The following is a 16,653-nucleotide window of genomic DNA, read 5'->3' on the forward strand; positions in this document are numbered from 1 at the left end:
TACAGAGGCTGGGACTTCAAATCAATCACTACAAGTCCATCTGTACCCCAGTTCAGACCTTACACTTTTCTAAGAGCCTCCATTGACTCGTTAAAGGCAAAAGTGTTTCCTTCGGAGGAGAGATGCTTATCGATCCTTCGGAAATGTTAGGGTCTTACGAAAGCTTCCCATCCAACAGTAAGGACAGTTTCCTCTCTACTCGGCTCGATGGCTCCATGCGTTTTTCTCATACCAAATGCCCGTCTATGCATAAAAGGGTAGAAGTACCGTGTTGTTTATGCTTGGATCACTTAATGTGACTGTTACAAATTGCTCTAATAACTAAAAGTGTTTCATTAATTTATAGACAGTCATTTATTTGGGTCTAAGATTAAATTTATCATAAAATATCCAAAAACTTTTCTACATAAAAATCCCTTGAAGGTACGTCTACCCTTTCATTTGTTTGTCCAAACCCTCAAGGGTATATTTAGTTGCTCACTGTGTTCCACGTCTACGTGTGAGGCCTCTACAGGAATTTCTCGTAGATCAGTGGACCAACGGACAGGAAAATGTAAGGACAGGATTCAAATATCCCTCCATGCGAAGTTGTCCCTCAAAGGTGGTGCTCCCCATCCAATCTCCTCCAGTGCACTCTGTTCCATCAGGAGATTCCACCTCAAACTGTAGTCATGGACGCGTCATTGCTGGTCTGTGGAGCCCATATGGACCATCTCCAGATCCAGGGGAAATGGTCATAGTAGGAAGCCTCGTACCACATCAACCTCCTGGAGCTATGTGCAGTCCATCTGGCTTTGAAAGCTTTCTGCTTGTCGTTCAACTCCCCCTCCCTGCTTGTTCAGATGGACAACACCACAACGATGTACTACCACAACAAGCAGGGGGACAAGGTCAAGACTCTTGTCTCATGAGTCCCAGACAACCTGGAACTGGCTTCTTGCCATGAACCCGACAATCACAGCAGTACACCTACCTGGTGTCCAAAATGCTCGGGCGGACTCGCTCAGCAGACTCTTGCAAGAAAACCATGAGTGATGATGGGGTACAAGACATATTTCAGCGATGGGGTACACCCAGCGTCAATTTGTTTGACACCGCAGAAAACAGCAGATGACAAAGCTTTGCTTTGCATCGCAGTTCTACCAGACAGGGACTCTGGGGAATGCCCTATGGATCAATTGGTCCAACAAATATCTCTATGCTTTCCCACCGATCCCCCTGATTGCGGAAGTCCTCATCAAGTTGTCTCAGTCCTCAGCAAAGATGATCCTCATAGCTCCGGAGTGGCCACACAAATTGTGGTTCATGGACCTTCTTCACCGGTCTATCCATCCACATCTAAGGCTGTCTTGCAGACCAGATCTGCTGACGAAATTCAGAGGCTAGATACTGCACCCCAATCTCTTCTCCTGAAATTATACAATATGGACACCTGAATCTACATCAGGACTATATGGAAATACTCAAAGAAGCTAAGCGGCCTTCAACATGTTCGGCATATGCTTTCAAGTGGAAGAGATTCTGCATGTGGTGCTCATCCAAGAACATAGACCCTACCACTTGCCAGGAAGATGCTATTCTTCCATACTTACTTCATTTAGCAAAATCTGGCTTAAAAGTGTCATCAATAAAAGTTCACCTGGCAACCTTGACTGCCTATAGAAAATGCCCCTCACAAACCTCCTTTTTTAGAATCCCTGTAATTAAGTATTTATTAGAAGGTTTAAGAAAGGTATTTCCTCCCATCAGACGCCCTTCTCCTCCATGGGAGCTTAATATAGTACTTTCACGCCTTATGCAGGAACATTTTGAACCCATACAGAAGGCCTCTCTCCAACTTTCATCTTGGCAAACAGCTTTCCTTGTGGCTATCACTTCAGCCTCCAGGGTTAATGGAATCCAGGCTGTCTGTTCTAATGAACCTTACACTCTCTTCCATTCGAACAAGGTAGTTATGAGAACTCACCCTAATTTCCTCCCCAAAGTGATATCTAACTTTCATGTCAATCAAATAATATCTCTTCCAACATTCTTCCAGAACCCCTCTACGCCAGCTGAAAGATCCCTTCATTCCCTGGACGTAAAGAGAGTGCTTAAGTTTTATCTAGATAAAACTAAGAGCATTTGCTGGTCACAACAATTGTTTGTCAACTATGGTCCAGTACGTACAGGGCTAGCTACTTCTAAACAATCCATTTCGAGTTGGATAGTCTCTTGCATTCTATTATGCTATCAGAAACAGAAGTCTATCAGCCAAAAGTAAGGCTCATTCTCCAGAGGGAAGGCAGCCACTGCAGCTTTATTGCGCAGTATTCCCATTCCAGAGATTTGTAAGGTAGCTACCTGGAAATCAGTACACACATTGACAAAGCATTACTGCCTAGATTCTGATGCTAGAGCAGATGCCTACGTATGGCAGGCTTCACTTAGAAATATCTTTTCTTAGGTTCTTTACATTATCCTCTGTCTGGTTTGCCGCGTTATTTTCGGATGGGCCTCCTATTCTATTCGGCGCTTATGACTATACATGGAAATCCCTTGCAAGAGAAGGGATGGTTTCTTACCTGTAACTTCTTTTCTCTCGTAGGGGTATTTCTATGATAGTCATAAGCGACCCTCCCTCCTCCCCGGTGGATTAGACAGGAATTCCTTTTTTACATACCCATCATCAAAAGCCTCCAAAAAGAACTGAAGTAACTGCCACCTGCTATGAATGATGGGATACTGGTGGTGCCTGGTTCCTTAAAGGCACACTTTTCTTTTTTAGACATATAATGGCAGCCAAGAGGATACTCTGTCCAGCTCCTTTCATCTCTATCATAAAAAATGATTATTCAGTGCTTATGACTATCATGGAAATACCCCTGTGAGAGAAAAGAAGTTACTGGTAAGAAACCATTCCTTCTAGTTGATACTCCATCTAAACAAGAGATTTCTTACTGACCCTCTCACCTTCCCACTCTGTGAACTGGTCTCTTTTCACATAAAAAAGGTCCCAAATTTATAGATCTGCTCACTGGACATGCTACTCTGCTAAGGGGCTGGGAGCGCAGACAGCCTAGAAAGCAACTGACTTTAGTGCGCATGGATGACACTTATATGCGGCCCAGTATGTCACTTCCGGAGGAGAATGACTTTGGAGCAGAGCTACACAATGCCACCTACCAGCGCACAAGAGAACTGCTTTAAAGTTTCCAGATCCAGTCTGATGCCTGGGGAATAGTCACATGGTAAGGAATCTTAGGTTAGAGACTGTATCCACCAGAACTGGTCTCAGAGGTCAGATGTCAAAATCAGTGCTTGGGATACAGTACAGCATGTCCTTATGGATGTTGGTTGGGGCTCCCTCTCCTTGTTTTCAGTCAATGTTTTTATTACACTAATAGTGAAGAGCATTACAATATTCACTGGCATTGTAATATAATTGGAGTACCATTAGCTGGAATATGACTTTCCCTGGCAGGTAAGGTAAGTAAAAAAAAGCTTTTAAATGTATGTTGTGCGCGTGCTTGTAGGTGGGAGTGTGTTTATGTGCGAGTGTGTGTGTGTATATGTGAATGTGTGTAAATGTGTAAGCATATGTGTGTGAGTCAAAGTGAAGGTCAAAGGGCATGTGATGTCACTTCTGCTACCAATGACATTTTGGTAAATTAACATCCACGAGTATAGGTATGACTGTTTGACAAATTTGGTGTAATTCTGTACAGTTTTGTTTATCCTGTATCCCAGAGGCAGAAAAGGTAATTTTTTTTTAATACATTTTTGCAGTGAATATGCAACAGCGTTGCAAATCCGTGGTAGATTAAAAACAAACTTATTATAGGCCCCTCTTCCTAGGGCTTATGAAACTCCAGGGACTGCCACCTGTCCAGGGCAAACCTATATAAGTGAATGCACACCCCCAGCAACTGCCACCTCCCCGGGGCACTTGAAAATATGTATGTGGGTGGGCCTGCTGGGCCTGCACAGGCCCCTTGGACTACCACCTCTCTGGGGCAAATTGGTTTAAATAAATACAGGGAGGACTACACCCCTTCACAGCCCTGGGGACTGCCACCTCCATGGGGCACTAGAAAATATGTATGCTGGTGCACCTGCCCGTGACCTGGGGACCGCTACTTCCTTGGGCCAAATTACACTAAAAGAATGCGGAAGGTCCCGTGCGCCCCGGGGACTGCCACTGCGCTCCAGGGACTGCCAACTCCCGGGGCAATTTATTGTAAGTAAGGCTGGTCTTGCACCCCCCCCACAGGCTCAGCGACTGCAAATTACCCAGGCTGAAACAAATTAAAGTAGGGGGTCCGTTGTGGACCCCTGGCCCCGGGGATCACCAACTCCCTTATGCTAAACACTACAATGGAGGGGGTTACGCTGGCCCCCTCATGGAGTCATGGATGACCTGGGGGACTGCCACCCCCAGGGCTGGCGCCTGCTAACTCCAAGGTGCCCCTTCTTGGGAGGTAGATGCTTACTTTGGCTTGCTCTCACCTAGGAAAAGCAAACATAACTCTTCTTTCCTCAAGCAGAAGCTGTCTTAACAGCTCCCGCTTACAGAAAGCAGAGTTTTGATCAGTTTCCCTGCACACAAATATGCATGCAGCAATGTCCGCTCCCGCAGGATGTGGGGAGCCGGCTAGGATCTGCCAGGGTCTCAAGGCTTCTGCTGTCCCGGGGAAAAAGAGCGGAAAGAGGCAAAATAGAGGTCAGAAACAAGCAGAAAGAGGCAGAATAAAAGATATGAAACAAGCAGAAAGAAGCAAAATAAAGATCAGCAGAGAGCAGAAAGAGGCAAGATGAAGGTGAAAAACGAGCAGAAAGAGGTACAATACAAGTCAGCAAAGAGCAGAGAGAGGCAAAATAAGGAGAGCAACGAGCAGAAAGAGGTAAATAAAGGTAAAAAACGAGCAGAAAGGAAGAATAAAGGTCAGCAACAAGCAGAAAGAGGCAAAATAAAGATGAGAAACAAGCAGAAAGAGCTAAATAAAGGTGAACAATAAGCAGAAAGCAGAAAAAAGGTCAGCAACAAGCAGAAAGAGGCAAAATACAGATGAGAAACAAGCAGAAAGAGGCAGACTAAAGGTCAAAAACTAGCAGAAAGAGGCAGAATAAAGGACTGAAGGGAGCAGAAAGAGGCAAAACAATGGTGAGAAACAAGCAGAAAGAGGCAGAATAAAGGCCATAAATGAGCAGCAAGAGGCAAAATAAAGGTGAGAAACGATCAGAAAGAGGCAAAGTAAATGTGAGAAATGAGGAGAAAGTGGCAAAATAAAGGTGACAAACCAGCAGAAAGAGGCAAAATAAAGGTCAGCAACGAGCAGAACGGCAAAACAGGGAGCAGAAAAACTAGCAGTAAAGGCAAAAAAGGGGCAGAAAAACTCGCAGGAAAGGAAAAACAAGTCAGAAAAACAAGCAAAAGGCAAAACATGGCAGAAGAGGGCAAAACAGAGAGCACTAAGTCACCCACACACCCACAGGCACTCTTACACCAACTCACAGACCCAATCGTAGATTCGCACACCCACTCACAGACTTACTGAGGCACTCATACACTCGCTCACACAGGAAACAACATTTAAAAACTTTAGAAATTCACTGAAAAAAACAAAGGTTATAGCCGGGCTCAAATTTCACTCGTACAAAACCAGTGAAATTCAGCAGTTATATTAGCTGAGCTAACTATAACTTACGCCCCCACAATGCACTGCTTATGACCTCACATTTTACATCACTCATAACATGGTTAGTGACATCACTGATGGCATCTCAAATGACATCACTGATGACATCATCCAGAGAAGCACTCACACACCCATTCATACACTTATATAACCTCTCATAAGCCCACACAACCACTCACATACCTATTCACAGACCTATACAAGTACTCACACAAACACTCACTCATCCATAGATCTACTCATACAACCAGTCCCTTAGCCAACTACACTCAGTCACTTACCTATACAGCTACTCACACATCCACTTATTTATCTATACAGCCACTCGCACACCAACTCACTCACCTATAGATTCTATTAACACTGTCACTCACTCACCCATATAAGCAACCACACAACCACTTACATACTCATTCACACATCCATACGCGCACTCAGACATCCGCTCACTCACCCATGCATCTATTCACACAGAGCAAACACAAGGAGGTGATGGACAGAGCGCTGAAACGTTTCAGACACTCACCCCTAGCCACAGATCTGGATTAAATCCATCAGCGTTCTTTAGCTCACTTCGCAACCCCAGTTCAGACACAGCTATATGCAAATCAGTCTTTACCCTGTGCCTTATGGGAACAGTCTAGCCCGAATTGCCAAGCAATGTCTTCTCTGGACCGGAAACATACATTGTGGAACCGGTTTCAGGCTAACAGCCCTCATCAGCCAGGCTAGCTTGAATCCAGTGGCAAAGTGAGCAAGGGACCCACGTATGGGCGTTCGCTGCCAACTTAGTGCGAACAAAGCAAACACAAGATGATGGACGGAGCGCTGAAACTTTTCAGACACTCACCCCCAGTCACAGATCTGGGTCAAATCCATCATCGTTCTTTATCTCATTTTGCCACCCCAGTTCAGACATAGCTATATGCAAAACAGTCTTGACCTTGTGCCTCATGGGAACATTCCAGCCCAAACTGCCAAACCATGTCTTCCCTGGACCTGAAACAAGCATCCTGTGACCGGATTCTGGCTAACAGCCCTCATCTGCTAGGCTAGCTTGAATCCAGTGGCAAAGTGAGCAAGGGACCCACGTCTGGACATGGACAACAGCCACTCACTCACCCATACAGCCACTTGCACAGCCAGTCACTCACTCAGATAGCCATTAAGACACCCAGTCACTCATCCATACAGTCAATTACACACCCATAAAACCACTCACAGAGCCACTCACGCAGCCACTGACACACCCAGTCACTCGCCAATACAGTCACTCACACAGCTTCTCACTCACCCGCACAGCTACACCCACACACTTATACACCCATACAGTCACTCAAACACACACATACAGGCACTCAGACATCAACTCACACAGAGATACACACAGTCACTCACATAATATATGTTATAATATTATCACTCATCAGTAGTACAGAAAGTATACTATTTTAACGTTTGTAGTACATTGGTATATATGTTTGACATTCATAATCTTTTCGAAGCAACTACACTCACTGGACGATGTCGCCAGTGATGCCATTTGAGATGTCATTAATGATGTAATATGTGAGGTCATAAGCAGTGCATTGCAGGGGCGTAAGTTATATTTAGCTCCGCTAACTATAACTGCTGAATTTCGCTGGTTTTGGACAAGTGAAATCTGACTATAATTTCCTATTCAGCTTTTTTTTCTGTGGACATATATATATATATATGTATATACATATATATATATTGGAAAAAACAAAGGTTAAAGTGAACTTGAGGATGGTAGTTAGATTTTAACTTGCATTAAAAAATTCACTGAAAAGGACTCCCGTTGAAGACCCAACAACCCACTGAAGTTCGACAGTTATACATAAGATTCCAGTTATACAAAAGATTTCAGATGTCTTCAGTGATGCAATAGATTTCAGATGTCATCAGTGATGTAATTGTGAGATCCTAAGCAGTGCATTATGTGGTGCAAGCTATACTTATGTCACTTTCACAGTGAATTTCTATGTTTTTTCTAGCATACACAAAATATTCTTTGTTTAAAAAAAAATGTTGTAACAGAAAGTAATATCTTATTATGATGTTTGCAACCAACACCTCCTGGCCGGATACCATGTGCACGGGGAGTTGATCCCTCGCATCGGATGGCCTTCAACTGTGCATGGTGGGGGTTTGACCATAATGCGCCCAAACATCCTTTGCCCATAGCTGGTCAAGCCCCTATTGGCAGGCAACCACCCACAGACATCCAATATACATTCTTCATTTAAAAAAATAGTTTTTCCAATCTCATGGGAGTCCCACGAGAGCCACCGGGGTCACGCTGGCTCCTGTGGGAGTGCATAGGTGCCGCTGTGGCTCCCGCAGAACTGTTGGAGGATTGCAGTACCACAAAAAATATACATATATATATATTTTACATTTGACTCAGGAATCCCCTCAAAGTCCAGGGGGTCAACCTACCTTTTTATGTCTAATTTGTTTTAGATACAGGATCAGGGGACGGAAACCCCGAGTCCTGCAACGGGAGATGCAACATTTTTGTTCAGATTGGGACCAGCCAATCACAAGATCCCTGGTGAAACATAGTATAGAAGTGGCAAACATGATTGACTCCTATAACGTGGAGCTGCTGTTTGTAACTGAAACCTGGGCAGATATATCGGGAAACATCCTTTACGACGCAACTTTTACAACGCAGTGCCTTTGCAACATGGTATTTACAACGACAACCATTACAACGCATTGCGCTGGGGGCGCTCTAGGATAGGGAATAAGTTTAATTTACTGTTCAACACCTTCCCTAGTGTCCACGGGGACTGGAGTTGGAATAGTAAATTAAACTTTTCACTATCCAGCACCCCAAAGCACTATGCGTTGTAAAAGTTTTCGTTGTAAATACCGCGTTGCAAAGGCATGCGTGGTAAAAGTATGCGTTGTAACGTCATACATCCAACGTGGACATTGACATTGCATTTGCAGTGCCGACAGGATACTAACTCCAACGCACCAACAGAACGGGGAAGCGGGGAGGAGGTCTAGCGATCATCAGCAAGGATTCACTCCATGTGCAGGGTCTTGAGAGTTTGAAGTCCACAGAGTGTGAAACACTTCCTTTCAAAATTTGCATCAATGACAATTACACATTCTCCGGTCTTCTACTATACAGTCCTCCAAAGGCAAAGGTCCCCTTGGCACAACTATTGGGGCCCACCCTAGAGTCGAGTTTATCCATGACAGATTTTACGATCTTGGGGGATTTCAATATCCACTTGGAAAATACTGAAGATAGCAGCACGAGCTCCTTAGGCCAGCTGTGGCCTTTCCCAATTAGTAAAGCAGGCAACCCATTCCGCTGGGCATATCCTGGACGGAATATTCACTTCGAACCCCGACATCATGATTGGGGAAGTACTGGCGGTCCCCTGGTCTGATCATAAAGTAATTCACTTTTCCTTAAACTTGGACTCAACTAAAAAGGTCAGGACACCTAGGGAGGGGGATCACCCATACCAGGACTGGGAAAAGATCAATATTGCGGAACTAAACGCTCGGCTGTGTTCTTCCGCTTTAGTATTAGATAAGGATTATGACATAGCCGCACACCAAGTGGAGAATTGGATCAAAACCGCAGTGCTTGCAGCCGCACCCATTAAAACCAAACAACAGAAAAGGAGTAAACATTCTGAACCTTGGTTCTCAGAGAAATTAAGACTGCAGAAACAGACCTGCAGGAGGGCAGAAAGAAAATGGAGAGCCAACTACGGGACAAATGAGAAAGCAGAGTATTGTAAAACACTAGCCACATATAAAAAACTGATTAAGGAAGGTAAATCGGTACTTCCACTGCTTAAAAAACGTAGCTTAAACCCCTCAATTCCAGCCAATTTCCGTCCAATCTCAAGAATTCCCTTTCAGGCAAAAATTCTGGAGAAACTTTTGAACGCCCAATTGTCAGGATTTGTCAGGAACACGCATGCCTTAGATGACTCCCAATATGGGTTTCGGGAGAATCATGGGACCGAGACTGCCTTAGTGATGGCAGCTGAGGAACTCAGGAGGATTCTGGACGCAGGAGGGAAGGTCCGCGGTCATTCTGTTAGATTTGTCGGCGGCCTTCGACACTGTTAACCATGAGATTCTCAGAAATAGGCTATCCGATTTAGGTATTCATCCCTCTGCGAAGGAGTTGCTATTGATTTTCCCGATAGTTTCCAAGCTCTTTATTTTTCTATAAAGGAAGAGCAACGTCCCTTTTTTAACGGTATCTTAATTTACCGTCCCCCCGGCTCGAGAACCCATTTTACGCACCATCTTCTTCAATCTCTTGAACCTCATTTTGGCCAAGATAACCTTTCCATCATGGGTGACTTTAATTACCACCTAGAGCGGCATGACCTCTCTGATACCTCCTGTCTCATTGAGGCCCTTGAATCTTGTGGGCTTACGCAACGTGTCACCGGAGCCACTCACTGTGCAGGACACACCCTGGATGGCATCTTTTCTAATGACCCCCACTTGATTATTAAGGATACGATCCATCTTTCCTGGTCCGACCATCTGGCGGTCCATTTCCTTCTTAATCACCAACGGGTGAACTCCCGTAAATTGGGGAATCATGTCATCGAGACCACTCGAAACTTCAGGAATATCAATAGCAACTCCTTCGCGCCTTGGGCTACAAGCTTTGCTACCACTGACTTACATAGCGTACAGACCGCAGTCGCTCACTTCGAACAGGTCACTACCGAGGCCCTGAATCAACTAGCCCCAGAACAATCCCGACGCCGCGCTAGAAAGAGACCGTCCGCTCCCTGGTACTCCGAAGCTCTTAGGCTTCTTAGGCAAGAAGTAAGGAGAAAGGAAAGGCTATGGCATGCCAGCTGGGACTTCAAAAACAAGGAAGCTCATCGACTTCTTGTTAAAAAATACAAGGCTGAAATTTTACAGGCCAAACAAGAATACTTTGTGGCCGCGACTTCCTCGCTCTTCTCCCCAAAGGAACTTTTTAAAACTGTAGACTCCCTGGTCAGATTGCAGGTCCCTGACCCTGTCATCCCTTCGCAGGATCTTTGTAACAAGATTGCCTCCTTTTTCCATTCTAAAATACAAAACATTCATCTAGCTCTTGAGGAACAAAGAGTCGTCCTTAGTGCTTCTATGCCTAGCGTAGAGACGTGTCCGACCATCAATGAACTCTCCCCTTCTTGCACTCTGGACACCTTTCCCCCGCTGGCCTTGCAAGACCTAGAGCTTTTGTTAGCCAAGACTAAATCTGGTTCACCTATGGATACTTGCCACAGAAGGTCATTAAATTGTGTAGGGAAACCCTTTTACCACCGCTGCTAGAGATAACGAATCTAGCTATTAGAGATGGCGTTTTCCCCGCAGAGTGGAAGAAGGCGGTAGTGAAACCCCTTCTGAAAAAGGCCTCTTTGGATCCGGGGGTCCTACAAAACTTCCGGCCCATTTCCCTGCTCCCTGCTCCTGCTAAGATGCTTGAAACCTATCTTAACAAGCATCTTGCTGCCTTTGTCGAAAGTTCGGGATGTTTAGACTCCTCCCAGCATGGATTCAGGAAAGAATTTAGCACCGAGTCAGCCCTCACCATTGTGCTTGATAAGATCCGCACTTCAGTAGATGAGGGCCAGACCTCTCTCCTGGTCCTGCTAGATCTAACTGCGGCTTTCGACACCCTCTCCCCCTCAGTACTTACATCTCGGCTGAGGGAGGTCGGGGTGAAGAACGCAGCTCTGGATCTCTTGACCTCCTTCCTCACGGGGAGGGAACAAAGAGTCAAGCTTGGGGAGTTTCTATCTCCATCCCATCCTTTGCTATGTGGGGTTCCTCAAGGGTCGGCACTTAGCCCGACCCTCTTTAATATCTATGTTACCCCACTAGCCAAACTTATAAGATCATTTGGGATGGAGGTAGTCTCGTACGCAGACGACACTCAAATCCTCGTCTCTCTTCCCCGCTCAGATGACCTAATCGCCTCCAAGTTTAGATCTTGTATGGAGGCGGTTGGTCAATGGATGATCCAGAACTCTCTGAAACTGAATGGGGAGAAGACAGAGGTGATGGTGTTTGGGGGGAAAGAAAACATCTGGTCAGCCAACTGGTGGCCTGACTCCCTAGGAACTTGTCCTTCCCCCGCATCCTCTGCTAAAAATCTCGGGGTGTTAATAGATCCCGCCCTCGACCTAGGCAATCAGGTGAGCAGAACTGTCTCCACCTGCTGGGGCCTGATCCACACTCTGCGTAGGGTTTGGAAATATCTCTCTCTCCAGGCAAGAAAACAGATAGCTGTGGCTCTCATCGGCTCGCGTTTGGACTATTGTAATGCGCTGTATGCTGGACTTAATAAAGGTCAGCTGCAGCGCTTACAGGTAGTCCAAAACGCCATAGCTAGATTTGTCCTGGATTTACCCAGACGCTCTTCGGCTACTGCAGCCAGGAAAACATTGTACTGGCTGCCGATGGAGCATCGAATCCGCTTCAAGGTCCTTTGTATGACCTATAGAGCCATCGCTAAAAAGAGTGACACTGGAATAGGATCCATCATCTCCCTCTATGCGCCCCAAAGGAACTTGCGCTCCTCTGGTAAACTGCTTTTGATAGCTCCTCGTGTACGAAGAGCCAAGTGGGGAGGTAGAGCCTTTTCCACCCTTGCCCCTAAATGGTGGAACGAACTCCCCCTGGACTTGAGATCTCTTCCATCCCTTCAGAATTTTCGTACTGTTTTTCTTGATCTTCCTCTGATCTTCTGTTAGGCGCCTTGACACCTGCGGGTTATTGTTCTGCGCACTATAAATTATTTTTCAATTCAATTCAATTCTCTGCTACCAATTTGCTGGCCTCATTCCTGGAAAGCGGAACCTTTTCAGTTGAGCTTAGGGAATTCTCATCAAAGGCCTTTGATCTGCCATGGGGGGGGTTCCCCAGGGTTCGTCGCTGAGCCCGTCCCTTTTTAATCTATATGCCGCCCCACTAGCCAACATCATCAGGAACTGCAGGTTCATCCCACTATCTTACGCGGACGACACCCAAATTGTGGTGGCTATCTCTAATAACATCACGTAGACCGCAAACAGTTTCAGACTCTGCATGGACCAGGTCAGCAACTGGATGCAGGACAACTGTTTAAAACTTAACGGGGACAAATCGGCGGTTTTGGTACTGGGGGCCAACCCGGACATCTGGTCCAATCTCTGGTGGCTGGACTCCCTCTGTAGATGTCCAACGCCGGTGGACAAAGTAAGGAATTTAGGGGTCATATTTGACTCCAAACTCACCTTTGAGGCCCAAATAAATAATCTCTCCTCATCGGTATGGTATATTCTGAAACTCATTAGAAAATTGCTGCCATACATTCCACCTGACACCGCCAAAACCCTGGTTACCTTGCTAGGTCTATCTAAACTGGATTATGGCAACGCTCTTTATGTAGGGTTACAAAAACAGCGGCTACATAAACTCCAGCGTCTCCAGAACGAGGCTGCCAGGCTGGTTCTGGATATTCCCAAGTTTGAACCCGTAGCGCAAAGAATTTAAGGCCTACACTGGCTCACGGTTGGGAAAAGAATCCAGTTTAAATCAGCTTGCCTAGCGTACAAATCACTTCACGGTTCAGGTCCTGGGTTCTTAAAAAGTAACCTAAAACCTTACGAACCAACCAGGACATTAGGATCTAGTAGCGCCAAACTCCTGGTTACTCCCAGATTCAAACCGCTTAGATGGGGGAGGAGAAGCTTCATTAGCAACACGGCTAAAATTTGGAACAAGCTTCCTGCCGAATTGAAAAACAGCCCCTCTCTATGGTCGTTTCGCAAGAACTTGAAAACCTGGCTGTTCTCATCTTAATCAGGAGGTGCACTACTCTTACAGTCAGACAGTTTCTATCTCTTACAGCGCCAAGACGCCCTCGGGCATTCGAGCGCTCTACAAATCACAAATCAAATCAAAATCAAATCACAGTGGAGGAAGAAAACAAACTGCAAAAAAAAACCCTCTCGGCAATCTGAGTACTTTATTTTTTGCATTTGTGCCCATCTGGATTCCTGTGGGACTGCTACAGTACCAACTGTCAATATATCTATACATTTTCAACCTTAATTTCTCAAAAACTACTTAACAGATTTACACCAAAGCACAAAAGCACACTTTCCGGGTAAAGATCTAGCTTTCTGCTAAATCTGGTGTACTTCTTTACAGCCGGTTTTACTGTATTGTTGTCTAATTTTCCCAATGGAAAATATATGGAGGAAAAAATGTTTTAGAGCCCACCCTTTTTTCTAGGCACCTGCTTGACAGATCATCCCGAACCATTCCAGAAGGGAACTCGAGTGGATGATTTTTTATTTTGGAAAGTTTTGTAAAGATTCGGCAAACTGAAGCAAACTTCTAAACACAATAAAATATGCTCTTCCAGTGGAAACTCAAACTCTTGTATAACTACATGTGCACTGTGTGACAGATAGATAGATAGATAGATAGATAGATAGATAGATAGATAGATAGATAGATAGATAGATAGATAGATAGATAGATAGATAGTCCACCCACTTATCAGTTGCTCATTAAATGATTGCCTCATCCTTTTCTCAACCTGTCGTTCATTTATGCCTTTACTAATCATTACATTCTTGAACCAATCTAATCCTTTTCATCTACACTCAATTCATTCATGCACCAGTTTCTCTGATATACGGTATCTTCCATTCCTTCAGAAATGTACTGGTGTGATAGTTCCATTACCACTTTCACCAGACACATGTTCACTCACCAATGTGTTCACTCTTTCATCCCTTGTGCAGTCCACCTTCTCTTTAACTGATCACTCACCTGCAGTTTGCTTCCTTCTTTTGCAGGCTATCCAGCAACTGCGTGGGGGATGCTGGCGCAGCAGCACTGGCAGAAGCGCTGAAGGTGAATCTGAGCCTCATAACCCTAGAGTAAGTATTCTCATCCTCTCACATACTCTGAACAAGCATTGAAATTGCAATAGGTCTCACCTTTGATTAAGTTAAAGCCATTTGCTTACTAATGGTATTGTGTAGCAAAGCAATGGCTTTAATTTAATGAAATTATTGGAGTCGTCCATCTCTCTGCATGTGCTTCTGATTTTCTCTGGGGATACAGTGCCAGCTCCTGCTCACTAGTGAGAATCTGTGAAGTAGCAGGTGTGGGGTGTGTGTGGGGGAGATATGCAAGGGACTCAAGGGGAGGGGATGGGTAAAGTGAGATGAGCTGCCTCCATGGAGGAAGGTGTGCTACCCTACAGGCTAAGAAACATGTCCACAGCGCTCCCGCTATCTCTACAGACACCGTTCTATCTGTCTATATTCTATCTGCCATCTATCTAGCTATACTTCCACCTAGCTATCCTTCATTAGTATCTTATCTATCTTCTACATGTCTCTTCTATCTCTTCTAACTGTCTCTCCTAACGGTCTCTCCTCCTATCTGTCTCTCTCCTATCTCTCTATTCTATCTCCCCCCGCCTCAAGCGTGTGAAAATGACATTTGGATCTCTGTCCAATAAAATAGTATGACGCAGTTACCAAAACCTCTTGTTTTGAGAAGTTGCCTCCTTGCAATAATGAATTGTTAATAGAGAATACAAACGAATGGATTGTCACTTCATGAGCAACATAGCTTATTTCATACATAATGCAGTTTTTTAACTCTTGGTAGCAAACTAATTCTGTTGAAATAAATAAATTGAACAGCTATCACTTTGTAGTGAGACAACATATGGCACCCTAGCTGCATGACTGCAATGTTGATTCAGGCCAGTGTGTGGAACGTGGTGCATTGGTATTGTCGAATGAAAACATACTGGCTGGGAACATCTCTTCAAACTGCGCCTTCTTCAAACGTTTCATTCTTTTGACTGTTTCCCGAGAGCGGTTCTGGACTTCGCAAGTGGCTCCGCACGACATCCCTTTCCACCACAGAAGTGTCTTGACTTGCACCCTGCGCAGTCGCAAGACTTTTTTGCGCCATTCTATTGCACGGATGGCTACACTTTTAGGGGGTGGGTGAATATGTTTACAAGACTCCGCTATCTGAGGTACGCGAAACAATAGTTCACAAACAATCTTGTCCCGGACACTTATGCGTAACAAGATGAGAAGAAGATGTAAAGGCCTGTTTACAGACAGCTAGTTTTCGAAACATACAGTAAACAAAAGTTTGAACAACACGAGGGAGGAACTCGATCTAGGCAGCCTAAAGCAAATAAAGCCAGAAAATAGAAAGGCAGACAATGTGAATTACAACCCACAAAGCCAATGGTAATCAACGTTCAGAATGCATTCCTAGGTCAGCTTTCTGAAAGTCCCCAGATGTCTTCAGTAAACCAGACTTAGGCCGCTTAAAAACCTCCCTGTCAAGCAGAAACTACTAAAGTTTTAGTAATGCGCTGCAGGGCGCTTTAATATGGCCAGGAGGCGCTATGTTGGTCCAATATAAAACAATGCCAGAAATACATATAGCAAGCGTCTGGTTGAGTAGCAGCGACTCTCAATTATTGAGCAAACTTCCCTGTACTGAGACACTTTTTCGTTGTTTTGATTGAATGTTTTCATATATAGTTGGACAAAAGAGAGAGTTTTCCCTTACACACCCAGAAAGGACTGGGAAAGGTAGCAAGACAAGAAAAAATTGACCTGTGTGTACATAATATTAGGTAAACCATAAGTCTATTGCATTTCCAAACTACAATAATGGCGACCACATAGTGCCGATGGTCGACACAGGTGAAAACGATTTCCCAATCATAACAGACCACCCCACAGTATAAAAGGTACCGGTTCTCCAGCACATTTACTGACGCTGGAGACCGGGTTACCAGGCAGGTGGCGGTGAAGCTCTTAAAACGGAGGTAAGAGAAAAAAGAGAAATGGGCTTAGTTTACACCCTAGGTCCAGCGTATACGCTGTATCTAGACAAAACCCACTATGCTTAGTTG

General features: G+C 44.8%; 1 protein-coding gene across 1 annotated transcript in view; it reads left to right on the top strand.

The window, feature by feature from the left end:
* NLRC3 (NLR family CARD domain containing 3) overlaps positions 1 to 16,653 on the top strand; it is a 1,491,832-nt gene that overhangs the window by 829,073 nt on the left and 646,106 nt on the right. The window contains exon 10 of the mRNA XM_086941402.1: positions 14,549 to 14,632. Coding sequence (XP_086797528.1) covers positions 14,549 to 14,632 — 84 coding nt within the window. The remainder of the gene's footprint in view (positions 1 to 14,548; positions 14,633 to 16,653) is intronic.

The sequence above is a fragment of the Lissotriton vulgaris genome, chromosome 10 (genome assembly GCF_964263255.1).
Source record: "Lissotriton vulgaris chromosome 10, aLisVul1.2, whole genome shotgun sequence".
NCBI classification, from domain to species: Eukaryota; Metazoa; Chordata; class Amphibia; order Caudata; family Salamandridae; genus Lissotriton; species Lissotriton vulgaris.